Consider the following 27,740-nt stretch of genomic DNA (forward strand, 5'->3'; position numbering starts at 1 on the left):
AGCTCACCCCGTCGGGGGGATTTGAACTGCCAACCTTCTGATCGGCAAGCCCTAGGCTCTGTGGTTTAGAACTAGTGTAGAAGCAAAAAAAAAAGGGGCGGGAAGGATCCTCTGCAGATGTGTCATGCAAGATGCCAATGAAGCAAAACAGAAGGCCCTGGCAGGGAATCACTTCACTAAAAGACTAGTTTTGTGTAGAAATTTCATGTGATCTTACTGGGAATGTTCCTAGTTGTCTTTTGTTAGCTGTGGGATACATTTCATCCCAGGACACAGGGAACCACAGCTCATCGAGGGAATGGCATGGGGTGAACACAAGCTTTGGCTGGGGTATGTAACATTCTAATCACACACTTCACATCTGAGTAGATGAACTGTCAGTGGTAAAAGATTTAGTGGGGAAAGTGCTTTTTGCACTGCAAATGAGATTGTTGTTATGCTTGAAGAAGAGAACAGGGTAAATATTCAAACACAAACGGATTAATTTAGCCTGTGTTTTATTTATCCATTTGGGCAATGTATAATCCACTTGTCAGCCAAATGAATCCCAGAGTGGGAATGTGTGGTTTGATAGTGATTGTGGTGGCAGTGGTCGTTTTAGAACTTGATGACTTTCCAGCATCAGGGGGTGGAGGAATAAATATTTTAGGCTTTTAACTTTTGTGTATTTATGGTGGCAGAGAAAATAAGAATCCAGTTAGCAGAATATGTGAATATGGCACACAGGCAAGAGGAGATCTCCATGACCTTATCCACATCAATGCAATTCTAATTGTCTAGAGCACTGGTCTTCAGCCTGGGGGTTGGGACTCAATAGTGGATTGCAGCCTGATCCACGGTGGGTTGCAACTGGAGCACTACCACCATGCAAGTATGTGGGGATAGCTTAAGAAATGGATTCCTAAGTGCATGCTTGGGTTAAATGTGGTTCCTGGGTCTAGAAAGGTTGAAGATACCTGGTCTATAGCATTGGCTAAGTAACAGCGTACTGGAGAGATTCAGTCTGGGATGGCAAAAGGTACCATTGTTTTCACATGACAGCCATGTGTCAGGGACTGGAGCAAAATATTGTTAGCATAAATGTGGAAATTTTTTCACCCTAGAGGGGAAAAGCTACTGGTGAAGCTTTATTCTGAAAATTGCTAATTTCTCACAATGTATATATTTAAAATAAAAGGGCAGGCTAACAAAAAGTGTTTTCCAAGATGAACTGTAAGCTTTGTAAAACAGTAATCCCCCCCCCAACTGAGGACTTATTTTTAACGCACTTTCAGCTGAAGACCCACTTATTAATTTTTTACCATATACCTGAATGGTGTTTGAGTTGCTATAGTGATCCACTTTAGGTGAGGCCTGGGACCTAAATTTACTTAGTGAAATAATGTTATAAGTTTGGGCTGTCTTTTCTTTAAGAAGATGCATTTTAGCATTTGTAAACCTGTATAAAAATGAGGTTCGTGTTTTCTTGATTGTAGTGTATGAGTGTCACTTTTCACATAAACTTGGGACCATGTTTTTTATTTATATATATATTTTTTACAAGAATGAAAAGCTTGTAGGCACTTCTTTGCAATTAGTCAGTTGTGTTTTTAACCAGTTCCTGATGATATGAGGCAGATGTTTATGGCATCCAATGGGAGCTTAATCATGATTTCCTCATGATGTGGAAATTGCAAGTCTTTTATACAAGGAAGGGAGAAAAAGCATGGTTGTTTCATATGCCATTACTTTAAGACAATTGGTCACTTTATAATGTGTGTATGCAGCGCTTTTGTGTGTGTGGTGGCACTCATTTATATCGAGTACCATGACTTTTTTGCTGTCTATTGCAGCCATTTTGTGCTGGCACCCACAGCACTTTTATCAAGTTATGAGTACGGGCACCTAATTTATTTTTTGCTAAAGAAAAGCACCATATATATGTACACACACATACATACCCCCATAGAGACTGAAATAGGCAGTGATACTTTGCTATCTGCACATTCTGACAAAGATGATCCAAAGGAAGAGGAATCCAAGATAGGTATACATATAATGCTTTGTAAGGAAACAGAAAACTTTTCAAACAATTCACTGCTTCAGAAAAATCTGGAAAAAATGGTTTTAATATTAAGTTGCCTTTTACAAGTGACAATCACAATGGAATACTAATATTCTTCCTTGCAATCCCATAGAAATCATCAGTCCACTGACTGTCTTCCTAAAATAGGTAAGGTAATAAAAGGTCTGCATCATCAATGAGATATGACGACAATCCAGGACCTGTTTGCTTCATTTGCAGGTCTTGGGGCTAAATATGCCCTTTAATGTCAGAAAGAATGGGAATACCATCAATATTCATTTTACAATCAGACCTGCCCGCCCTACCTCATAAGGAGCTGAAGCTCTTGGAAGTACAGTAGTAGAAATGGTTATATCAAGCATTCTAGTTCACAGTGATGTCAAGTTTGGACCTGCCTTCAACACACAAGCCTTGACTATAATTAAGATGGCGTAGAACCAGGATTTACAGGTACCTGTTCATTACAGCAGTGAAATAAACATGGGCAGGGAGGGGAAACAGACAAGCAGCTATACTAGATATGATTGAAACTAGTGGCATTTATAGGAAACACTGGGCATAGTATGCATTGTGAATTGAGTGTCCCACATACCAAATTAATTCTCAAGCTACAAGGTGCACAAAATCCATTTTACACATATTTAAAATAAGAGCAGATTTCTGAGAATATGCATTTGTACTTTGGACATTGTACCATTTGTACTTTTAAATTAAAATTCCCCTGCATTAGGTTATATACCAGTAATATAGGACCTGCAAATCTTGAAGAGGACACGAATTTTAAAAGCAGCAGGAATTACAAGGGGCCTAGAGGTTAGACCAGGATTGTGATTCCTGGCAGAGACAGTCCTAGTTAAGATCAGGGTGGCCTAGCATGTGGCCCAAGGGTGGCATGTAGCCCTTGAGGCCTTTTTTTGGCAGCCCTCAGCAACATTTGTGCTGCCTTGCCAAAGCTGGCTAAGCGAGGTGCTGGGCTGTGGGAAGGTGTGAGATCTCTGACAGAGTCCTAGAGGCTTCCTACCGCCTTACCAAAGCCGAGTTAGCAGTTTCCCAGCTTTCAAAAGGAAATGGGAGGACTCTAGGACCCTGCCAGAGCCTCAGACCTCCTTCCCCAAGCCTTGCTTAAGTGGCTTTTGGAAAGCAGCATGAGGAGTGGAGTGAGGCATCAAAATTTGGCTTCACTCCCAGCCCCCAGGCCCCCCCCCCTGCATGACAAGGCAGTGTGCGGTCCACAGGTTCTGTGTCAAAGTACTCCAGCGTACCCTCCGGGTATAGATGGTGTTTGGATCAGCAGGCTATAAAACAAACTTATTTAGATATCTAGGTGTAAATGAAACCCTCTTGGAAATATCATATGGAGGCAGTGAAATTAAAGGCACAGGAAACCATAGGAACATTGATGAAATTCTATTACAATAAGGGAAGGCAGGTTATTGCTACCAAATATCTTTAGGGTAGGTTCAAAGTGTTAACCCAGATGCTCTATGACATTGAAATCTGGAGCTCTGATTTGAACTCCATTAAAGTTTTGGAAACTGTGCAAAATACTTTTCTTCCAGAAGCCATACTCTCTATCCATCAGAAATATCAGCAGTTCTTCATTGTACATAATCTGGGTAGCCAACAATTAAGGCAAGAGTGGACTGTGCTTGCTCAGTTAAAGTATGCTAAAAGAATGCTACCATGCCTATTGAGTGTTTTCCTGATCTGTGCTATATGGAACCAGATGATAACCAACTAGAATGCAGCTTGCCAATGTTTTACACTAACATTCTTTTCCAGAACTGAGCTCTGCTTTGACTTTGAATAAGTGTCATCCAATGGATTGGCTCTTTTGGATAGAATCCAGAAGGGACCTGCAACTAATTAGAAACACCGCATTACCCCCTTGGGTATCCACTCTTGAGAACAGAGCGTTTTAGAGCTAGTTGTTTGAACAAACTTTCACCAGCTTCCTTAAGAAATGCCATTATTGAGCTGTTTCCAAGTGATGCCCACAGCAGTCTTGGATGGCTGCAACAAGGTCTCGTATGCAGAAATACTTTGAATTGGTAGTCAACCACATGTAGAAGACATCACTCATTATCTGTTAGCCTGCCCCCTTTATACAGACATCCAAGAGATCACTTGCTGAAACCTTTGCTTTCACAAGCAAGCAGGTGCAGCCCTGCAAAAATGGTCGTTTCTTTTGAGAATACTTTTGTAACACAGAGAGTGGTCCTGGCTGCTTTGAAGTTGACAGCCATTCATTTCCACTCATTTCTACATGTATAGCTTGCTGAAATGACAGATTTAGTAAAGAAGTAAAAATGTATATTGGTAGTGTGATACATAAGCACCATCCCAATCCATTCTGTCAATGCAAGCCCATTAGAGATGAAAATTTGGTAGTTTGTTCGCCTTCAGTTCTTCCTCCTTATCCAATGTAGAATTGGCCTTTTAAGTAATGTAACTGAGGTGTTAGCCGTAGACATTTTACTGCAAAATGAATATACCTTATAAAAAATGTAATGTGCATAAACAGTTCAAAGCTAGAGATGCCCTTTGAATACCCAGAGACTAATCATTGGCTTGTATCAAGAATGAAGCTGAATCTTCTGCTACATAAGAAATGTATGCATTCTTCAATTGTTGTAACTAAATTATCATGAAAAATCTCTTGTAAACCTTAATTCATAATGCAGAGTTCTGTATTTTTATTTTGCAGCAGCCAAAGCACACTGAGATTTCAGCCATTGCTTATACATTTAATAAGTTTTTTTTTAAAAAAACAAACCTGTCTTCGTGTACATTTTTCAATAGTTACTATAAACTCCAAATAAATTAACCATAAAGAAAAAGGTCAAAAAGTAGCAAATTGCACTCTGTTTCTTAAACAGATAAATCCCATTATTATTTGGGCAGAACTCCCTTTCCAGTATTGCAAAGGTCTTTGGGTACATGAAATAACACCCCTGTGCAGTAATGGGCATTGTTGCATGAAAATTATATTGGCTTTTTGTGTTTTTCTGCATCTCCCATACCTGCTATTTGAAACTCTTTCCAATACTAAGATCTAAACTTTGATTCTGTGAGAAGGCAGTGGATCTTGTTGAGCTCCACCTACACAACTCAGTGCTTGTGCCACTGTAGCTGAAGCATGGCAATGCTTGGAAGTACAAATCTGGCTCAAATGCACAGACCCCGTGAGCCCAGAACATTCAGATCTATAGAAAAGGAGAGCAAAACAATAATGGTCTGTGAAATCCTTTGCAGTCCCAAAGGACATAAGCCCCTGAACAATAGAAGGAACCATTCCATCCATTCCCATGACTTTCGGTTCACAAAAGTGGTGAACCAAACTACTGGCCATATTTCATGAACTGTGAGATCCAGGACTGAAGATGGCACTTTCTGGTCCAAAATACAGAGAGGTATTGGCTGTGAGTACAGAAAGTTACGTGCATCTTCCCTAGACTAGAGTGCAAGTAGCCACACAGCAATTTCTCAATGTATCTCACAAAATCCATGAAATGTTCTGATGTTATGTCCATACACAACTACCACACAAACACATTATCATCACAATATTCCTGATTCCTCAGGAATCCTGCATTACCTAATTTATTTCAAATACAAAATAATTACACAAATTTCATACAAAAGCATCTATATTACTTATACACATTTTTAAATTAATGAAACTGGGAATTTAATTGCTTTTTTAAAAAAAAACACCAACACTCACAGTAAAATGGACAGATCGCTTGTATTTTTTAAAGTAATACTGTATGACCACTGAAATCTCCTTTACTGGTATTATAGGGGATTTTATGAACTGAAAGGCAAAGAAGGCGTATGGATGCTGGGGGGAGGGGGAAATACTGTATCAGAAAATGAATTCCAGCAGCATTCTTCTGTTCTTTCTCTGCCCCTAATATTTTTTTAAAGTTGTGTATAAGTCCTGGATTTTCTACCAAACGTAAAATTTGTGGACTCATTTGCAAATCACACAATGTATCCTTAAAAAAAGAGCAGATCATCGGGTTTATTTGAATACCAAGGTCCTTTTCCTGACATTGTTAAAATAAAGATAAAACTTACAGAGACAGAATCCAGTATAATTAGTTTCCAACAATAAAATCTCCTTGAACACTGTTGCAAAATTCCTTCTACTGAAATGCTTCGCTACAATAATAAAAAGCATACATTACATATAAAAAGATACCAGTGTACTAAAAGTGACAGAAGTGAACTAGCAAATCCTTCAAAGCACATATTATATAAATGACTAGCATTTAAAAACATTTCTTCCTATAAAATGTAGGTCATACACATTTATAAATCGGCGATCTTTCCCCACCAAAGCAATGATAGTTTTCAAATAATTATGTTGCTCTGTACAGTCTGAAAGCATTGTTCAAACTTTTTGACTTGGTTTTGTTTTGCTTGAACTCCGGATAAAGCTCATCTCAGCAGCTGATAAATCCCTATGGCAAAATTATATCAAAATCAACCATGACTCAGTGTTCAACTGCAATGTGAATTATGAACAAGAACCACTTTTTGTATCACGTGAACCTGATTTATACCAAAACCATACTGGGATTTAAGGATTTAAAATTAATTTTCAAACTTATTCAATTGGTGTGGAAACTGGAGGAGCAAATCCTTCTCCTTCCTTCAAAAATAAGGACACTAACTCATCTTGCAGAAGCGCATCTGAGCCATTAGTTTCATCATGAATGTGTGCACAGGTGCAGATCTAAGGCCTGCTCTCCCTGAAACTCAGATTGTGCTATGTAAACAATGTTATATACTACAAACCAAAAAACAGTTGAATTTATTGATTAAAAACAATTAAGAATATCCATTAACTTAATCAAAGCTATTAACTCCCCAAACAGTTTTTGGAACTTTCCTTATGCTACTTGCAAAGTTAGCACTGTTAGGCATTATTGCTTACATACAGTACATCATATGCCTCCTGATATAAAGCAGTACTGTGATCTGTTTATATACAAGGTTCTTTTTTCCTTTTTTTAAAACAAGCTGTAAAAACATTACATACTTTACAGACAATACAAATTCCCACATTTGTACTCAAGTCTAACAAATGGAATGCATAACATTAATAAAACATCATAAAGGAAGACTGACAGTAAGTCCTTGATTGTCAAGACACATTTATATTTTATATATAAACTCTAACTGTGCAGAATCAAAGATTCAATCATAGGTACATCCTTATTTGATAACTCATATTTACAGAACAATATTGCATAAAAAAATAAAATAAACATTTACACTTTTTTGTCTTTTACCTTTCCATTCACTGGGGAAAAGAAAGCAAGAAACTACTTTGAGAAAGGTTTGCTTGCTTCGGTTTGTGTTCGCTACCAGACTATCTCTCTCTTAAATTATTATTGAAACAATGATTTTATACAAGTATAGCAAAAGCAACTAGAAAATTTCCCTGAAACAAAGTTGTTTGGAAATAATGAAAGTTATTTTTTTAAAACATAATGGTTTTCATTCATTGCAATACTTTCACAGAACATGTTTTTGTTTTTTGTTTTGCAAAAGGAGTACTTAAATGTCCTACATATACCTAACAAACATGCACTTAACATAAAAGGAAAGCATCTCCAAAAGTCACAAGGCTTCCGTTGAGCAGAATTTAAGAAAACATAAAAATAGTTTGTTTTATTATTAATAATAACTGGAAAACTTACATTTGAATTTTTACCAACCAAAATACCCAGATCACTAACACATTTCTGCCTTCTAAAGCTTTGAACTATATTCTAATAGCTACTCCCCTGCAACTTGCGAGTCCAATGTCAACCCAACAAAATTTTAGGTTGCAATTTTACAAATACAAAGCAAGTTAATACTGAAATACTCAAACAGGCTGATCCTGGATCCATTTTAGATCCGTTTCAAATATTTACGAAATATGATACACACATCATAAAAATTAATCTAAAGAAACATGGAATATGCTGTATGTATCCAAGTGGAAATTTTTCAGGAAACAAGCCAGAAACTTGGAAATGAAATCAAACAGCTATACTAAAAATTCAGCAATTCACTAGTGACTTGAAAACCCATGTTTAAAATCACAAAATAAATAAGCAAACAAAAGCAGGCATATGACATTACAATGTATTTCATTCATTTTGACAACTGTGGTTTAGTTTGCAGTATTTGTACATAGGTTCTGCAATATGCTTGGTTAAAGTTATAGTCATACTTTCATAAGACCTTGGCTACACAACTTTACACCACTGAAGAAAAACAAGGAGAAATTATATTGTGTAGGGATTAGCATCCTCATTAATAATAATAAAACGTTCAAGCTTTCACTGTACTTTCTCTGAACTGCTCCTTCTCTCAAAAACCTTGTCCACCTACAATAGCTGGGAGTCTGTAATAATTCTCTTAAACTAATTTCAGAAAAGGCATATAAATGAAAAACAAATCCTTCTAAACTTTTCTTCAGAAATAGAGTACACTGCAGTACATGATGCGGTTTCTCTTCTGATAAATGGATTTATCATCTTTGATCAATTGTTTACTCTGAATAACTAAGACAAAGAGAAGGAAAAGGAGCTACTTCAGCTTTAAGCCCAAAAGTCAGTTCCTTCATTAACTTGCTTTATATTCAAAGTAAAAGGAACAGGAAATTAGTGTTAAAAGGGACACTCAGGCCCAGCAGTCACCCAAAATATGAGCCATTAAAAAATTGAGAAAATTAAGCAGCACGTTTGCACTGAAGTCTAGTTTCAAAGAGTTTAAGTTAACTGAATCCAAACATAACATTGAGCTTAACAGGACTGTAGAACCATAGCAGAGATTTCCTAAATACACTTTAAAAAGCATTATTAAGAAAGTATTTCTATTAACACTGTCTCCTAGTATGTATATAATAGGTCTGTATTATAACTGACGAGGCTTAAGATATATCTGTGTCATTTTTTCTTCTTCTAAAAAGCAACTTAGGAACAGGTTTTTACATGATTCCTGGGGGCACTCTCAAGAGCCACAGGTGGAGGTTCTGCTCATTATATTCCATCACTTGCCAATGCCTCTCCTCAACTACAGCCTCTCATGTTCCCTGTAAGTCCCTCTAAAAATGTTGGAATGCTATAAAACAGCACTCCCTCTATGCAGTGCAAAGATCAGCCACCAGAAGGGTAAATGTGGAAATGCTTGTCCATGTACATTTGGATCCTAGCCACAGTTCCTTCCATTCCTCTCTGCTCACTTTTTCATAATGGACACTTTCAGAGAAGCATCCCCTTGTCTTCTCACTGTAGGGATTATATTCAACTTGTACCCCTCCACTCACAGATGGTTCTTTGATGAAGTCGGTGCTTCAATGAATGAAGAATGGGAAGGTCATTTCACTTATTTCATCTGAGTCCCCTCTGCCCCCCCCAACTAATCTCCTCCAGAGGGTTGGGGTCCCTTTGGAGCAGCGTGGGAGGAGGGCACGAGGGTTGCGAGAGAAACGGGAGTTTGCAAAAAATTGCCTTCCTCACCCTTCCATTCACGGAAAGCTCTCCCGGAACAAAGAAACTCCCATGAGTGGGACACAAGATACAACCCATAGCCTTTACACCCTGGCCTTACTGTCCTGCCATATCTACATACACACAGAGACACTTAGCCATTCCCTCTAGATACTAAATGTGTACAACTCTCACTTGCCAGTCCTGTTTACTTCTCTGAACCACAACTGAATGTTAATTGTACAAATAGTGGTGCACTCAAACACTGGGCCACAAATGCTTAATTAAATTAAAATATGTTATGTACTAGCTGTGCTGGTGTGGGTCAGGAGACAAACTAAAAAGACCTAAAAAGTTCCATTATTTAGAAGTTTTCATGTGTGCTTATTTTGACTCAGTACCATGGTTGCATTTACTTACTGTACTATGAAATAAATCCTTGGACAACTTATGCGGAGTAATGGGATATAACAACACTGTCCTGTAAAATTAACCTGTTTGTGACCTATAGGAATAAACAAGGCATTTCATAACATATGCGTCTTGGCTACTGCAGTAGCTGCCTATGACTTTCACGTAGATTCTAAAATGGGTCCGAAATTGCACAGGTGAAACAAAGGAGAACTGTGGCAATAAAAATTAGGAGTACCATTTTAATTAAAACAAGGTTTTTCTCTGGGAATTGAAATTTTGCTTTCCTTAAATTTTTTGAATGAAGGAGGTATTGTTAGGGCTATCTTTGAGAAGTGGTGAGCAGGCCTGAAGCTGTAAAATAATACATGCACCCATCTCCCAGGCCTAAATGTTGAGTATGCTTTTTTTGGGGGGGGGGGGAATGTATCTGCATTCCTGTCGCTCAGCCTTTAGGTAAAACACTGCCCGCAATATTACCTTAAAGCAGCCCATTAGTGAATGTATAATATAATGAAAATAAAAGCTTCAGTTTTAAAAATGATTATTATCCTGACATTTATGTTAAGTCGAAGCACAGCACGTTAAAACTGTATACAGAACTAATCATTGCACCACACAGTGTAACTCAAGACAGTCTACTATTAAAACAACCACAGGGGATAGGGATAAAGTTTGCAGTTAATTTATTTGTGAAATGCAGCAAAAGTTTGACCATTTATCTTTTGGTCACTGTTCTCAGTCACCAGCTCTAGTTAGTAAAACTGCAATGAAACTGTTCATTAAGATAACTCTTCTGTTGTTATGTAAGGTGATAATGATGCAGCCACATCAAACCTAAAGGTCTAAAATAGTTTTATTTTTGAGAAAGAAAGAAAAATGGAAAAGAATCTAAGTGCTCTAACGTTAATTATTGCAGATTTGTAGGCTGAAGTACAATTTAAACTCTTAAAACCTGGAGTTCACCATTCATATAAACATTATGGAAATGGGAATGTCATCTACAAAGCATTTTAGTTCAATCCTAACCATCTTGATACCTGTCATTTGGAGATAAAAACATAAAGAGTCATGTTTACCTTCAAAGGTACAAAGAAATATGCAATACTTCAGGAATGAAGTAAATGCATTAATAGTAAGTATTTTCCTTTTAAAGTACTTTTAATTGAATCAAACATTTAAATAGGGGAGTGCATCTAGAAAACATAATTACCTTTCTCTAAGTGTTGTAAAAGGAAATTCAAAGAAACCAAGAAGGAATATTATGTGTATTACTTTTTAAGAGAGTTGATAAAATGGATTTCCCCCCCAGAATGCACTATAGTTGTCTAGCCATCATCTCCTGACATTAAAACTTTTAAGTTCATATTATCTGTACAGTCTATATTCATGTTCCCTGCTGAAGTGCAATGGCTTGACTAACTAACCAGGAAATTCCAAAATGAATAATCTCATAATTATCATTCTCCCCAAAATAATCAATGTTACCAAACTAAGAAATTATTACAGGAGAGACATCTTATCTGGGTTTTTTGGTTTCTTTTGTCTTGTATAAAATCTCAGCATAGCAAGCTCCTGATCTCCAGCAAGCAAATAACCATCTGCCTTTTCAGTGGACACCCACATATAAGGCAATTAAAAAAGAATGGTGACTAACCACACACACAAAAAGCAGTTGCCAATACTCTGTACCGGCTTACTTTTCTGTTGTAACCCAAGGCCTTAAATTTGTATAGGACTGACTCCATCTTATACAGAAGATGCTCGCTCTTGACAGACCCATGCTAAAGTGCCCGTGTTATTTCTACAGATTTTCTTAGCCAAATGTCTGGCCTGTTGTGGCATCAGGTGAAGAGTTCATCCCAGCTCGAGCATCATTTACATTCACCAAAGGGAATTCTGGGAATTCGGCGCTTGTCCCTGGTCCCCGCAGGTTCACCTGCCCATTAGCAGTGTTAAACTGAGATGATATTCCAGCTCTTGTTCCATGGTACTGAGCCCTAAACGGTTGCTCAAAGGAACTTATTTGATATGCTTGGTGGACAGGCTGTGCTTCTGCCTTCTTCTGAGAAGTAACTTGATCCAGAAAGTCCTGGGTAGAGGATGAGGAAGAATGATTTGGCTCGTCACCTGAAAAGGGAAAAGAGTGCTGGGAATCGCCAACGATAAGTCCAAAGTGAGACTTGTCTGGAGTTGTTCTTAATGGAGAGTTCATTCCTGATCGAAAACTGTTGACCGGTATAGATGCATAGACCTGCTTGTCTATAGAAGAGAACGCTGGTTGCCCTGCAAGAGTCTGGTTGTCACTCACAAAATTAAGGCTTGGGTTGTTCAAATAGGCATCATTTTGGCTAGTTCTATCCAAAGCTTGCTGAAGAAACTTGGAATATTCCTGTAACATACTGGCTTTATCGGATGAGGAACCTTGAGAGCTTGTTGCAACATTCTCAGTTTGTGTGACTTCTGACACCTCAGAAGAATTGATTGATATACTAGAGGTCACTTCCGTATCAGCCACATTAAAAGCTATTTCATGCTGGCCATTAGCTTTATGGGAATAATGGTCTAAGAGAGTCTGAAGTACCTCATCTGGAATGACATTTTTGTCATGGTTGCCTTTAATCTCCACATTCAGCCCCGATGTATCCAGTATTGAGGCTGTGCTACCTTCATCTATGACACTGGCCACAGCAGCCTGTGTGACTGAAGGCTGAGAGGCAATGGTGCCTACATTCATGGCATATTCTCTGCTATTACTGTTAGCTGCTTGGAGATACCGCCTCTTCTTTAAAAACTGCATTGCATCATCATAGTTTGTGCTGCTGTGTACAGGTTTGCTGGGGCCTTCCTGCAAAGTATCAACTTGGTCAATGTCAGCATTGCCTTCAGAGTCCAACAGGCCTTGTTTATCCACAAGATCAAAGGGATACTTAGAAACCTTGCTGTCTTCGTAAGATGCTAAAGATGAAATGGTCTGACTTTGCTCTAGTGGCTGTTTTAGGCTCCTCTTACTGTTAACTTTTTTGAGCACCAGTTTAGGTGGGTGTATCTCTCCAGAATTTGCTTCCTGTAGGTGCCCTCCACTGACGGAAGAATGTGGTAACTCCACTGCATATTCAGCCACCATATACTCATCCTTGATCTTAGCGTTGCCAGCATACAAAGGCAAAAAATCATTCTTATCTTTCTTATGCTCAGATTTATCTGCCCCGCTTTCTTTATCTAGCCCAGAAGACTTCAATTTCTCCATTTTTTGCCTTTTCTTCTTTGGCAAAGAGCTGTCCTTCAAAGGCATTGGGAAGCCTTGATCGTCATCAGGAGTCAAAAGGCCAATTTTGGTGGCACTTCTGTTGGGTTTCTTGTCACGGTTTTCATGGCACATACGTTTGTGTTTCAACACCCGGTCAGTCCTTGAGAAGAACTGCAGAGGACATTTTTGGTTAGAGAAAAGCCATGCAGCCTTTTGGTCAATTCACATTTTTTCACATGATAAAGTCCTTCTAAGTCAGGGTGGAGGACATTTTTCAGCCTGAGGGTCCTATTCTCTCATGGAGAATGCTCTGGGGTGGCATGGGCAAGGCCAGAGGCAAACAAGGGGGCATGTGACTCTTAGCTTTCTATCGTAGGCCACATTCCAGCCACACAAAAACTGGAAGTTTCCACACCTACCCACCCCACCATCCACGCAAGCAAGAGGCAATATCATAGTTCAGGGACAAATTTCAGTCAGGGAAAAGCTAAAATATGGCTGATGTGGGGAGATGGTTGGTGAAGTAAGAGTCCTGAGGGAGAACTAGAGAGGCCTGAAGGGGACAAATTTGGACCCAGAGCCTGAGGTTCCCCAACCCTGTCATAAGTGATTTGGGGAATTAAAAAATGGTCACGTCACAAAGTGAAAACGTTACCATGTCAGAAGATGTGAGAGTCAATATTAATATTCAAACAAACCCAACCCTTTGTTCTTGATCTATAGGAGCCTACTGCAGTACATAAGGGCCCCTCCTGCCACTTCACATACCTGCAGCTGTGGGAAAGGTAAGACAAAAGGACAGAAACCTAAATGACCCCTCCAATTAGCATTAATTCGTCTCAAGGTCTCTATCCTTATTAATTCTGCATATTTCAGATAACTAAAAACTTAAGTTTCTCAATGGGTATATGTTCTTTTCATACTGGAGAGCCATAATTTCTTTTATATATATATCTATAAAATCATTTTTTTTAAAAATTGCTTTTAATTAAATCCACAATGAAACGTATGGTATTTAGAAGACAAGCCAAAGTGCCCTCTTACCTCAAAGTTTTAAAACTTGGAATCACAATTGTCACGATATTGTAAAAACTGATTCCCTTAAACACCCTTCTTTCTCCTTCTTAAATTACCTGCAAGCAATATTCACACTGATAAGGCTTCTCTCCACTGTGAGTTCTCTTGTGCCTTTCCATGTGATATTTCTGTATAAATCTCATGCCACATTCATCACATCGAAATGGTTTCTCACCTAAGAATAAAAATGAAAAGAGGAAGTACTGTTAAAGAAAAAAGGAGAAGACAGATAGTCTCATACCTCTCCCCACCATGCTATTATTTAGGTTTACTTAACAAAAAACTTACAAAGTATTGCTTTGATCAGCTGGATGTAAACAAAATATAGGTCTGACCACACACCAATATTTTTTCATATGGCTCATCACTACAAACATGTGAAAAGAATCACACAAATATTGAGTAGAGGTGGAAGAGAATCAAATAAAAAATAAACTAGCCCATCAAAAAAGAATGCCCCAACAATCATAACAAGAGGAAAACAAATAAAACAATAAATTTCCATTTTCATTCCAGTATTTTATTCATTATTATTTATTGTATTTTTATCTCACCGTTTCCCCAAGGAGCTGATGTACACGGTTCTCTCACTCCTCATTTAATCAACAACCCTCCAAAGTAGGTTAATCTGAGAGGCAGTGAGGGGCCCAAGGTCACCCAGTGAGCTTTATGGTCAAGTGGGGATTTGATCCTTGGTCACCCAGGTTCTAGTCTAACACTGTAACACACTAGCCCCAATAAGTTGCCAGTATGTACTAGCAAAAAGACTGCATGTAAAAGCTCCTCATATTGACAAAAAGGTTGTGTTTATGAAGAGAATTAATTTTCTGTGCCCTTATGATTAACTTGTCTCAATTTTTTCAGACCAGCCACAGGCATGTTCACATAAAGTGCTATTATTTAATATCACATTTTTTAGCATCCTTGTAACAAGATAAAATAACTAAAACTGGAATAGCTAGTTGCTGACTTATAGCAATAAATATCCTGATCCTTTATTTAGTCAGCCGAAGGTGTATAACAGAATCATAGAATGGTAGAGTTGGAAGGGGCCACAAGGGTCATGTAGTTGAAGCCCCTGCAATGCAGGAATCTTTTGCCCAACATGGTCTCGAACCCACGACCCTGAGATTAAGAGTCTTATGATCTACCGAATGAGGTATCTGCTGGTTCCTTAGCCCTTCCCAGGGATAAAAGTATCATCTGGCTAGTGCACTGACAGATTTAAACACAGTATACCATGGATCTCCCTGAACCTGCTTTCTACTCCTGGGTGAAAAGCAAATAGGAATCTTATGCACAGGTGAACCAGGTAAAAAGCTCGTACTGTGTAAAGAAATTAAGAATGGTCAAAGAATAAAAGACACAACAGAGGTAAAGCAACTCTAAAAAGATACAGTATATGCCAAAAGATAGACCTCATGTATTACTTTGTATTTGATTACTTGGTATTGCATTGCTTCGTACTCAAGGCAGCGATGAACTAGAGAATATTAAGGCTCCTCGCTTTTACAAAGACTAAAAAAAGACTGAAAAGCTAAAAATAGCTAATTAAAATTCAGAGTTGAATCATTCTGACAAAATATTTATTTATAAAAGCAATGATTTTTTATAAAGACTCAGACTATTTGTTATTTAATATCATAGATGGTTCCATAATTTTGTTTCAAAGACAAGTAGCGCTTAATATTTGTTTTCCATGTTAATAAATAAAACAATATCATTTTTTATAATTTCCTTTCCCTTTCTTTTATCTATTTTTTTCCTTTTACACAACACTGCTGTATTATCTTAGCTCATTGTATTAGTTTAATCCACTACACAGTTATGTTAAGATTCTTTGTATTGAAGCCAATTTGTCTCATTGACTTAATGACTAAGCTGACTTAAATCCAAGCATTTCAGTTCCCTAGGGGATACAATTTTCTGTTGGAAAGTAAAAAAATAATGTTGTATCTTGTCCACCCTAGCCTCTGACTCAGTCTGAAGCAAAACTTCAAGTCTTCGCCCTGTCTTTCTTATCTCCTATACTATATATACTTGGAGTCACAACATTATATATTTCATGTTCTCAAACCTAACTGGCAAGCAGTACCACCCACACAGTTATAAAAAGATACACAGATCCAACTTACATATTATATATATATATATATATATATATTTAAAAGTATGAAACATTAAACTGGCAATTACTTTAGATGTAAGGTAAAGGTAAAGGTACCCCTGCCCGTACGGGCCAGTCTTGCCAGACTCTAGGGTTGTGCGCCCATCTCACTCAAGAGGCCGGGGGCCAGCGCTGTCTGGAGACACTTCCGGGTCATGTGGCCAGCGTGACATTGCTGCTCTGGCGAGCCAGAGCCGCACACGGAAACGCCATTTACCTTCCCGCTTGTAAGCGGTCCCTATTTATCTACTTGCACCCGGGGGTGCTTTCGAACTGCTAGGTTGGCAGGCGCTGGGACCGAACGACGGGAGCGCACCCCGCCGCAGGGATTCGAACCGCCGACCTTTCGATCGACAAGCCCTAGGCGCTGAGGCTTTTACCCACAGCGCCACCCGCGTCCCTACTTTAGATGTAGGTGTAGCCAAATGACACATAAGAAACATACTACCAAACTCATAAGCTCAGTTCAGACTAAAAATTAAACCATGGTTTGTTTCGCTTATCTCTGGTTTGTCTGTGCATGGTTTCTTTAAGGTCAAGAAACTAGGATTGGTAATAGCTGAACTCAGTATTTTGGTTTCCCGTGTAACTCCATTCTTGCTGCCTGACTACAGAGTCAAGAGGGAAGAATTGCTCAAAAAAGAAATAGCTCACATAGCTAAGAGACTCTTACCACCACTTTAATAGACCTCTGTTTGGCTACAGGCTCCTTTGTTTGCCTACTAACCAAACAAGCTAGCCATCACATCTTGGCTGCCTAACTGCAGCAGCCCTGCAAGGGTGGCAGGTACACCAGTGCCACAAGTACCACACCCCAACAATCTTAATGAAATGTATGCAGAGCAGATAACCAAGCCAGTCTCCAGTCAATTCACATACATTCAGTGCATGCTTGTGGAACTAAGTATACAGAAGGCATTCTAGAAATATTATCCAATTTTTAAAGTGAAGTATGCAAAATTATTCTCAGAAAATGGTATATAGTGGAATATTTTCCAAAAACAGGTTTTTTTGCACAAATTTTTCCATGGCTAAAATTGCATTGCTTCATAAAATTAGTAACATTACGAATAGATGTAATACCAGTTAAACTGGCAAGTTTATATTCTATTAATAATTGTGTAGTATAGTAAAGAAAGGTTTTGTAGATTATATATTAAAACAGTAATATTACTTCCAATATCTGATTTATTTAATTTCTGCCCATTTATTTTTTGCATTGTTTCTTAATGTATTATGAGTTGTACTCAAATAAGCCATGTTGTCTGTATATGGATTTCCACTTGTGCAACAGAACCTCTCCTCCCACTCCTTCTCCCGTGCCCCCCCCCCTATTTGTTTTCGGGTTCAATAAGTGCAAAATACACAGACGTCAATTGTGAAACAAGGTTATATTTTTAAAAAATATGTATTTATTAGTTACTTTTTCAAAAATGAACTCAACTTGACTTACAAAAATTAAAAGCAGATATAAAAACCAAGAATAAAAACCTAAAATTCAACAAAATACATTTCTTTCTCTATGCAGAACATATCCAACAGCACATCATTTAAATAACTGAATGCAACAATACTGAAAGGCAGCAGCAGAAAGAAGCCCAGGTGTACAGAAAAACACATGGCTTGGAAGAAACAGAAGTATAAGCAAAAGTGCAAATCCAAATACTAGTAAGGCTAGTTTGATGATAAGCACGGATACAAACATTCCAAGACAACCGGGGTATTTGTGCAATTTTCTGTCATGTTTTGTTTTCTCAAGGTTTACATGCATACACATAAAGTACTAGACATCAGCACCAGCAGTTTGAACAGATATGAAACCTTTCACCAAGCAACACTCAGCATATTTGCAAGCTCCACTTTTCTGAAATATAGACTGAAAATTGGCATCTAGTCCAAAAAAGACTATATTTCTAAATATTTGCAGAGATAATGAAAGGCCATGCACCAAAATGCCAAAAACCCAGTAAAGCCAAGTCTTTTTACAGAATGTGGTTTTCCAGAAGTAAAATTTTAAAACAAACCAATATAAACTTAACTATCCTGCTTTAACTTTGGGTCTCATTTTTTCTATTTGTCTTTTGCTAAAACGCTTACTCTTGTATAATTTTGTGTATGCTTTTTTTTTAAACAGGGTTCAGATACCTATGGGGTCAGGCATTTTGGCCATAATTGTGTTCGAAGTATTCCTATTTACCACTTACCCAATAAAAATATTTTTTCTCTCAAGGTTTGCTCACATCAGCTGTCAGTAACTTCTTGGGGGCAAGGGGGGAAAGAGGCAAGGCTAAAGCAAACACCTAAATTCTTTTCTAGAGTTTCTTGAACGGCACGTTAAAACAGAAGCTGCATAATCACCCAATACTTGGCCATGTTTCGGAAACAGTTCTTTAAACACACCAGTAAAAAGAAACTCAAGGCACTATACTCACCAGTATGAATCTTCTCATGTCTCTGTAGCAGGTACTTCTGAATGAAACGCATCTCGCACTGACTGCACTGAAATGGTTTTTCACCTTAAACAATATAATTCCACATCTGTAAGTTAAAAGCTACAAACATTTGTTTCTAACAGATTCTGCTGAGAAATAAAATAGTTGGCTATTGGAATCCAACATATGAATGAATTCCAAAATATTTTAGTATAAAAAAAGTCTGTCTAAACTACCTGGGCTAAAAAGAAAAAGGCTATTAATTCGGCGAGCCTGCTGCTAACAGAGGAGTGCAACTCATGAGCAAAATCAGGCAGGATGCTGTCATCTAAGGTACTGTAAAACTCTTTCATCTATTCCAACTAGAGTTCCATCACTGGTAAAATAAGAACCCAGAGACTATGCTATGAACAAGACAAAACTGGAAATTGGGTGACTTACCAACCCATCCTTGTACAGAAAGCAAAGCAACACAGCAAATCTCAAATTAACAGAAATGACACTAATTCTTTTCTGGTATTTTTTGACACTTTGGTGCATGGAATACCTAAGCTTAGATGCCACATTTCCTGCACTTTGGAATATAAAGTTTGCATCATTTTTCATAATTCAGTGCATTATTAAAGATCCAACCATTTTTAGATAATATAAAATACAACTTAAATTCAAGCAGTACCTGTATGAATGAAGACATGCCTTTGTAAATGGTAGTTGGTTCTAAAGGCAGCATGACAATGCTCACAAATGTGAGATTTGGTAGTTTTCAGACCAAGTGATCCATCCTCATTTATTGTAAGGATCTATTTTTAAAAGGGCAAAATTCAGTCTCACATTAATTTCTCAACAATATTACAAGATTCATATGAATACATAATGGAGGAAATCAAGCGCTTTTAGGCAAAATCACAATGCAAAATAGGAAGACTGTAGACATAGATATCAATTGACTATCTTTTAGTTGACCTAGCTGAACCTTAGCTTTTCAAGATTTGTGATATATAATACACAAAATACATCCAAAGAAGTACTAGAACAGGCTTCCTCAACCTTGGCCCTCCAGATGTTTTCTACAACTGCCATGATCCCTAGCTAGCAGGACCAGTGGTCAGGGATAATGGGAATTGTAGTCTCAAAACATCTGGAGGGCTGAAGTTGAGGAAGCCTGGGCTAGAAATTTATTCTCAGTAGAGCAAGTCAGAATATTTTTTATCATGTTTGGTTGTCACTCAAAATACGGTTAACTGTGACATGAGCAAGCCTATCCTCCCAGGTCTGCCTGTGTCCCCATCCTTCTCTAACATGGCAGACAGGAGGAGTTCAGAAACTTTATTTCTCCTCTTAGTTAACTGCACCTTCCTGTGTCATCAGAACACAAATTGTGGTTTCAAACTAAATATGGCAGATTTCAGAACTAGCCAATTTCAAACCATGGATTATGAAGTTGGCTTGTCTCGAAGCTAACCATTGTTTCAGTTACTGTATGTTAAAACCACATATTCCAATGCAGACAACATAGGAAGCTGCAGTTAACGAAAAGCTGAAGTAGAAGTTTCTACATTTAGCTATTCAGCAGGAGAAGAGGGGATGGGAGGGAGCATGCAAGCCTGAGAGTGGATGACATTCGCTCCCATCATGCTAAACCATTGGTGTACAAACAGGACCACTATCTTCTCAAATGGTAGCACTATAAATCACTCTTTAATCTACTAGTTGGGCAAGAAAAGAAAGCTATAAAATCTAGAGGTACTCATGTTATATCCATTTTATTTCTCAAGACATGGAGTACACCCAGCAACTGGAATTCTTTTTTTGTACAAGCGTACTGGTGACAGGACTTGTAGTTTGGTAATATTACTTACATGTGTTAGTGAAATGATAATTGTGTACTTTATCTCTTCCATCTCAGCAGAAGGTTAAGGATAACCTTAATATTTTTCAGTCTCAATAAACCATTACAACAGCCCAATTTGCATGTCATTCTAAGTCAAAACCATGGCTCAACAGTAACAGAAAATCTTGCGTCACTCCTCCCTGGTCATTTTTTTACTGCATCACACTGAGCTAAACTATAGTTTATCTTAGTGTGCAGTCCAAATCCAGGGGTGTGGCTGAGGCCTCTGCAGACTAACTATGAGCTGTAGCCAAGGCTTGTTCTAAAGGTTATAGTTCAGTATTTGTCTGGGAGAAGTAAAGCATGAGCCCAGCTTTAGACAACATGCTAAGCCCACCTATGGCTTTGGTCTGGGTGACACAGCAGCAAAATGATCAGGGAGAAGCAAAACAGATAGAATCTCCTCTCCTGGAACCCACAGGCTGGCACATTTGTGCTAAGCTAAATACTGTGACGTGAACAAAGCCAACACATGACACTGTTAAAGCATGTTTCAGTAGTATGTTGTGACTTTTAATAAATCTGTTCTGTACAATTATGCATCTAAAATTCTAAAGATAAACAATTCGTAGCTACTTTAAATGTTCCCATGGGCTTTTTTACCCACCCCACGGCTATATCACAAGCTGCTTTTGTTCCCTCCATTTTAACAGCAAAGAACTGCTGTTCAAGAAGCACAAGCCTAAAGCCCCTTTGGGTACATTAAATTGGTGCAGTTCTTCAGAGTTTGTTCTAAGTGAGTGTAATCCTTTTAAAGGTGTCCCTGCAAATGATTCTTTGCATGGAAGAAAGCCCATCTTTCTTCAGGTATCCCTAATCAGTAAGATTCAGAAACAGCAGCAGAAAACACTTGTTTTGATAGATCCTGTTGGTTCTAGGGTATTTGGGTGCCTTATACAATTGGCATTCACCATCATGCACCTTGCGGGGGGGGGGGAACGACACAGTTGCTAAACGCGTTATAGTAGGTTGGTTTGACTTTCTTTTCACAGAAAAGAAAATACACCATTAATTTATACTTGATTTATACCTAGTTTTGCACATTCAAACACTTAAGATTGGGCCCTTCTAATACCTCATTTCCTCAGGGGAGTGTATATAATGTGCATGCTCTAGGTAGCTATAGTCTTCAGAGTCGATACTAGGAAATGACCCTCCAGTACCCAACCTGCTCTCAATCTCTCTGGTCAATTTGTGATCTCTTACTATACAATATTAGGAAGACTGGAAGGACAACCTCTACAACGAAATAAAGGAAAAAAGGGGTTCTGAAACTATGACTGAGACAAGTACATGAAAATAGCTTCCAATCAGTGCTTCCCATTAGTTTTCACCAAACTTCAGGAATTGCAAATGAAAACAAGAATAAAACTGCAGTGGGCAAGTACTCAGTTTGAATTTGCAAGTGTCAATTGTACAGCAGGAAGCTGAATAAAAATATATTCAAATGCTTCATATTTTATGCTTCAAAATCCATGCATAGCATTTTTGCTGCACTTCCTGAGAGGAAATTCAAGATGTGCAACTCTGAAAACTGAACTTTAGATTAAAATGGCTCAATTGAAATTAGAAGCCTGTGAATGGAAGGCATTCATTTAATTTCAGGTGTATGCAGTAATCAATTTCAACACTTGTGCACCTGTCTGATTAAAAACAAAGTTGTTAGAAAAACACTATGATATTTAAATAAGCCCAATATTATTATTAATCTAAACAGTCTCCGTAATTGATAAGTGGTCCTTAAAACTACACACTCATCAAAAGATAATATTTAGAGAAGGAGATGCCTGGGAAACAGATGTTAAAGTATGTCAAATATTCATGCTGTGAAAAGAATTTCAAAGAAACAAGTTATGAATATATTGTGGCTTGGCTTTGAGATTAAAGTTAGGTGGCTGAATCTATGGTTTCCAAATACTATCATTTCAAATTGCAAATTCAAGGAAAATCTCCAGTTGCCTTCAAGGTTTAAATTAAATGTCTTACCTTTGCTGGTGAACGCTGTTTCCTTTTCTTCTTCTTTTGCATATCTAAACCCTCTCGTATTAGCTTTTTGTCCCTTTTCTGCTGCTCTGCTACATCAGTAAATGTAATTTCTTGTTTCACGCTGATCTGCTAGGATACAAAGTGCCAGCATCAGATAATATTAATAACATGTGACACATATAATTACATATAAGACACATTTTAACAAATTCTTTCAAAAATAGTAATATATCTGGAATTACTTTATACCCTTCGTACTGTTTTGGGGAAGAGGGGGAAAGGCTATTTTTAAAAGTCCTATTTGTAGCGAGTATTCCAATATGGTACTCCTTTCATACCTTCAAGCACAGAAGCTTGGATTACATGCCACATATAATTTAACATTTAACAAAGAAATTTCACCTGACAAAAACACTTTATAATTTAAGATATGGTTATGTTGGCATTTGAACCACAGTTTCACTGTTCTAAGCCAAACCCTCATTTTTGCCAAAGCTACTATGATAATTTCAACCCTTCTTTTAAATTCTGGTCTCTTCCTGCTGTGAATCAAACATTCATTTCTGCCAGTAGAACAGAAAGCTACCATGATGATATCAAACCTATTTGAAGGGGCCATCCTTCAAAGGGGCATGTGGATGAGGAATCAGGAACCTTTCCCTACCCCAAAGCTTACTTCCCTGCTTCCCTTCAAACAGTTTTCTCCCAGGCAAGATCACAGGGTCAGCTAGAAACAAAAGCTCTTGGAGCAGGACAGTGTACCACAAGTATCCTGCATATGCTGTGAAAGTCAGACACCCACCTAACCCCCTTGTTTTTTGTCACTAGAGCTGTTCCATGTTCAAACACAGGCAGCTTCTGTCACCTCAGTTTTCTCCCCTAAGGTTGCGAACTGTACTTTCAGCAACAACATTCTGTTATAGAATCAGACCAAAAAAACAAACACCTGATGTAAACCGAGTTGCCGATTGATTTTCAAGGCTTGAAAGCCTTCCACTACAGTGAGAATTTATTATTTTATTCTGTTAACAGTTTGAAAGAATCTCATTATTTTCTAAAGTTCCTGTTACTTTCTTACAACAAAGCACCATCAACGTAAAACCGTATTTTAACCCAGCTGAAATCTAAGAAGCTATTCCTCACACACAGAGAATTAACTGTGTAAACTCCACTGCTTTTCAATTCACATCATTAAATACCAATACTATACTGTGTTAGAAGTGCAGGAACCACAACAACATACTACTTCTTTGAATATAGCAGAAGCATTTTCAAGTCCTTATCTCCTGTGCAGGAAGAATGCAGACACTTAAAGTCAAATGAGCACTGTCTATGTAAGATATATATTTAAAAAGTGTGTAAAATGTGTATTAAAACATGAGAACGTGCTACTAAATAAACAGTGGTTGGTTCACAGCATCAAAGATTCCCAAGATTTTTAGAAAGGTTAATATTGTTATCCAAAAGCAGTCCTTCTTTGCGCATAACTCCCCCCACCCATGCTGACTACAAATACATCTATTATGACTATACTGTTTTTTACAGAGGAAGAATTAATGGAACCAGGGGCTTATAATTTAGCCGTGGGCTCTATTCCTAGCCCACACTGTAAGTCAACATCTTATTACCTCCTTAACTGTGCAAACAGCACCAGAGATAAAAACAAGCCATGGGATTTATAGCATTTTGTTGTTCTTGTTTAAAAAAAACCAAAAAAACCTCCAATTGTTTTTTCTCAGAGTAATGAACTACTTTTATTTTAGTTTTCATTTGGTTGTTCCTGCCATACTTTTTTTTTTTTAAAGCAGACCTTTTGATATGATTTGCTCAACTTTTAAGTGCAAGCCCTGATAAATAAACTGCTTACAGGGACATTGACTGCATACTGAAGCCCTTGAGGAAGCCTGTCTTGCCCCTCCATCTCATCATCATTTTTCACCGTCTCTTCGTGGACCATGAGTTCATCGTGTGGGATCATTTCTTGCTGTCGAAGTTCACTTTCCTGTAGCACTTCTTCTGCAGAAAGGATTTCCTGGTGCGCCATAGCCCGGTCTTGAAGCACTGCTTCCTGCCGTTCCACAGGAACTGCCGACTGGTCAGATGCAGCACCCATTCCAACCATATCCCTGGATGACTGCATTTGCTCTATGCTACTACATTTAAGAAACAATCCTCCCAGCTTATCTTCAATGTTCATTCTTAAGTGCAATTAACCTGCAAATACAAAAACAAAAAACAAAACTCAATTAGCAGAGTATTTACCATTTATTTCATTTTTGTTACATAAGTAGACAGTTACACCTCAAAAAAGACAAACAGAACAAGAAAAACGATTTTTAAAGAATGATACAATAAAAGAAAAAGTAAACAATACATTAGAGCTAATAGGCAGAGTGTTTAAAAACACAGCCCCACACTCAAGCTTCACTGACAATATTTGGGTATTTATGGATACATACATGGGAAATGTAAGGCATGCTGATGAACACTTTTACTATTTTTATGGGTTATTTGTGTTTTTTGTGATACTTTGTTCTATAATTTTAAAGGTGCTGTGAGTCGCTCTAACTTGTTTGTAAAAAAACACACAAATCACCATAACAAGAATAATTTCACAAAAATCTGAATACAGGGTCTTTGTAAATCTCTCCCTAGAAAAAGGATAAGAAGTGCATCCCTCAACAAATACATGCCAACTACTCATAAAGTCTCAAAATCTGACACTTTTTGCAAAAAGATTCCAAACTGGGAATAGAATTTTAGAGTGCAAAAGATTCACTGCTTCCTTAGGTTTGGATCTGGAGCAGTTCAGGTAGAAAAAAACAGATTTATGCTTGCAAGATGGATGCACCATTTAATTTTTTTAGCTTGAATTTTTCCAAACTGCACCTTGATTCAAAACATGGGGCAGTAGCTAACAAGGTGCTTCTGCTGGTGCAAGGACTTTTGGTTGCACACTGAAACTTCCATTTCCTCTCCTCTTCCATGCCCCCAAGGACAAACATAGCATAAGAATGTAAGGGAGAGTTCTGCTGGGTCACACTCAAGGCCTAGTTACTCTGGCATTCTGTTCTCACAGCAGTCAACCTGATGCCTATGGAAAGTCCACAAGGAGGACATGAAGTCTCACTGGGTGAGTAGAAGTCCGCTTAGATTTTTCATTTCATTTCATAGAATCATAGAATCATAGAGTTGGAAGAGACCACAAGGGCCATCAAGTTTGTGGGAGAGGGGTGTGTTTTTGTGAGCAACATAACATGCTAAACCAACTTTTATCATCCTTAACTCATCTGATTTTATTCCTAACAAAATTTCTTCTCAATTTACCAAATGAGACAAACTGTCAATAAAGGATCATTACATTATTGTCTGTTTTCTTGGATAGATCTTTAAATGAAGATTAGATAGGTAAAAATAGATAAATTCTGAATCAGCTTGTGTGTCAAACTTCTCATATGTAAAATCTGTTCTACACATGTGTAACATGCTATTTTGAAAAACCGTTGCCAGATAATTAAACTTTGGAAAATTATCTTTAAAATGATGCACACGTTAACTATATATGGAAAATGAGTCTGTAGATTGACATTTTCGTGAAATTGCCCTTTCCCAAATCAGTCAAAGGCTGAAGAAATATGCCTTGCTGCCGTTCAATTGCTTTAATTATTAAAGGACTAGACAGGCAATGAGAGAATTGCACTTAAATACATTTTCTGAAAAAAGTCACTACATACTAATGATTTCCTTGGCCCTAGCAGTTTTTAAGAATACAGTGGTGCCTCGCAAGACGAAATTAATTCGTTCCGCAATTCTCTTCATCTTGCGGTTTTTTCGTCTTGCGATGCACGGTTTCCCATAGGAATGCATTGAAAATCAATTAATGCGTTCCTAGGGAAACCGCCTTCAGACCAGGTCCGGGGACAGTCTGTCCCCGGACCTCTTCTGAAGGCTGGGGGGGGGGCAAGGGCTTTTCTTCCCACCCCCAGCATTTAAAAAAACCCCGGGACAGCGGAGGACTTCTCCGCTGTCCGGGGCGATCTTAAAATGCTGGCGGGCGGCATTTTAAAATCGCCCCGGACAGCGGAGGACTTCTCCGCTGTCCGGGGCGATGTAAAAGCCCCTGGGAAGGCAGGCAGGGGGGACAAAGACTTTTGCCCCCCGCCAGCCTTCCTCTTCTTGGCCTTCAAAAGCTGTCCGGCCAAGGCTTCGTGGACCTCTCCGCCAGCAGCGGTAGCGCTGCCGCTGCTGGCGGAGGGTTGCCGCCATGCCGAAGCCTGCGCCCGCTGACATCAGCGCTCCCAGGCTTCGCGGACCTCTCCGCCAGCAGCGGCAGCGCTGCCGCTGCTGGCGGAGGGTTGCCGCCATGCCGAAGCCTGCGCGCGCTGACATCAGCGCTCCCAGGCTTCGCGGACCTCTCCGCGATCTCCCTGCAGCCCCTTGCTTCAAAAGAGAAGACCCGCTGTCCCCGGGGCAAGCTTCGTCTTGCGAAGCAAGCCCATAGGGAAATTCGTCTTGCGAGGCAACTCGAAAACGAAAAAACCTTTCGTTTTGCGAGTTTTTCGTCTCGCGAGGCGTTCGTCTTGCGGGGTACCACTGTACTGGGTTAGGCAGAGACCTTCATGCAGAATGTGCTGCTAATTTAAGCACTAACTCACCTCCCTATCACCACAAGCTTTGTCAGAAACTTCACCACAAGCCTTGTCAGAAACTTCATGAAACTCTAGTAAAGCGTTCATCAACGCCAAGTCTGAGAAGTCAGGCATTGTCTCTGTTTATGGATACTGCCAGTGCTTATGCAGGCCTATCCAAGATGGCTACTAGTGTACACCAGCACCTTATGCTTGACTACACACATGGTGGAAATCAAGAAAGGAACTATATTTCCCAGCAATAATTTACAGCGATGTTCTTGCAAGAAAGGTACATTCAGATGGCAAAGGCAAGACCACACAATTCAAACTGGAA

At 38.5% G+C, this 27,740-nt stretch overlaps 1 protein-coding gene and 1 long non-coding RNA gene across 5 annotated transcripts in view; one reads left to right on the forward strand and one right to left on the reverse strand.

Moving 5' to 3' along the window:
• Positions 1 to 51: 51 nt before the first annotated feature.
• On the forward strand, positions 52 to 18,890 carry LOC308584304. Its single transcript, XR_014006760.1, has 4 exons — positions 52 to 588; positions 705 to 2,515; positions 13,946 to 14,007; positions 17,995 to 18,890. It is a non-coding gene; the product is annotated as an uncharacterized lncRNA (long non-coding RNA).
• Positions 6,065 to 27,740, reverse strand: part of ZNF148 (zinc finger protein 148) — a 36,233-nt gene continuing 14,557 nt past the window's right edge. Inside the window, exons 1-7 of one of the 4 annotated variants that reach the window (XM_081188501.1) lie at positions 25,665 to 25,765; positions 24,643 to 24,989; positions 22,776 to 22,904; positions 19,575 to 19,698; positions 18,899 to 18,982; positions 14,356 to 14,474; positions 6,065 to 13,393 (exon numbers count right to left, since the gene is read on the reverse strand). In XM_081188501.1, the coding sequence (XP_081044627.1) occupies positions 11,789 to 13,393; positions 14,356 to 14,474; positions 18,899 to 18,982; positions 19,575 to 19,698; positions 22,776 to 22,904; positions 24,643 to 24,972 (2,391 nt within the window). In that variant the 5' untranslated portion in view covers positions 24,973 to 24,989; positions 25,665 to 25,765 and the 3' untranslated portion in view covers positions 6,065 to 11,788. Of the gene's footprint in view, positions 13,394 to 14,355; positions 14,475 to 18,898; positions 18,983 to 19,574; positions 19,699 to 22,775; positions 22,905 to 24,642; positions 24,990 to 25,664; positions 25,766 to 27,740 lie in introns of those variants that run through there. The other 3 variants (XM_081188502.1, XM_081188500.1, XM_081188503.1) reach the window with 3 other exon arrangements.

Source organism: Podarcis bocagei, assembly GCF_964188305.1.
Source record: "Podarcis bocagei genome assembly, chromosome: 1".
Taxonomy (NCBI): Eukaryota; Metazoa; Chordata; class Lepidosauria; order Squamata; family Lacertidae; genus Podarcis; species Podarcis bocagei.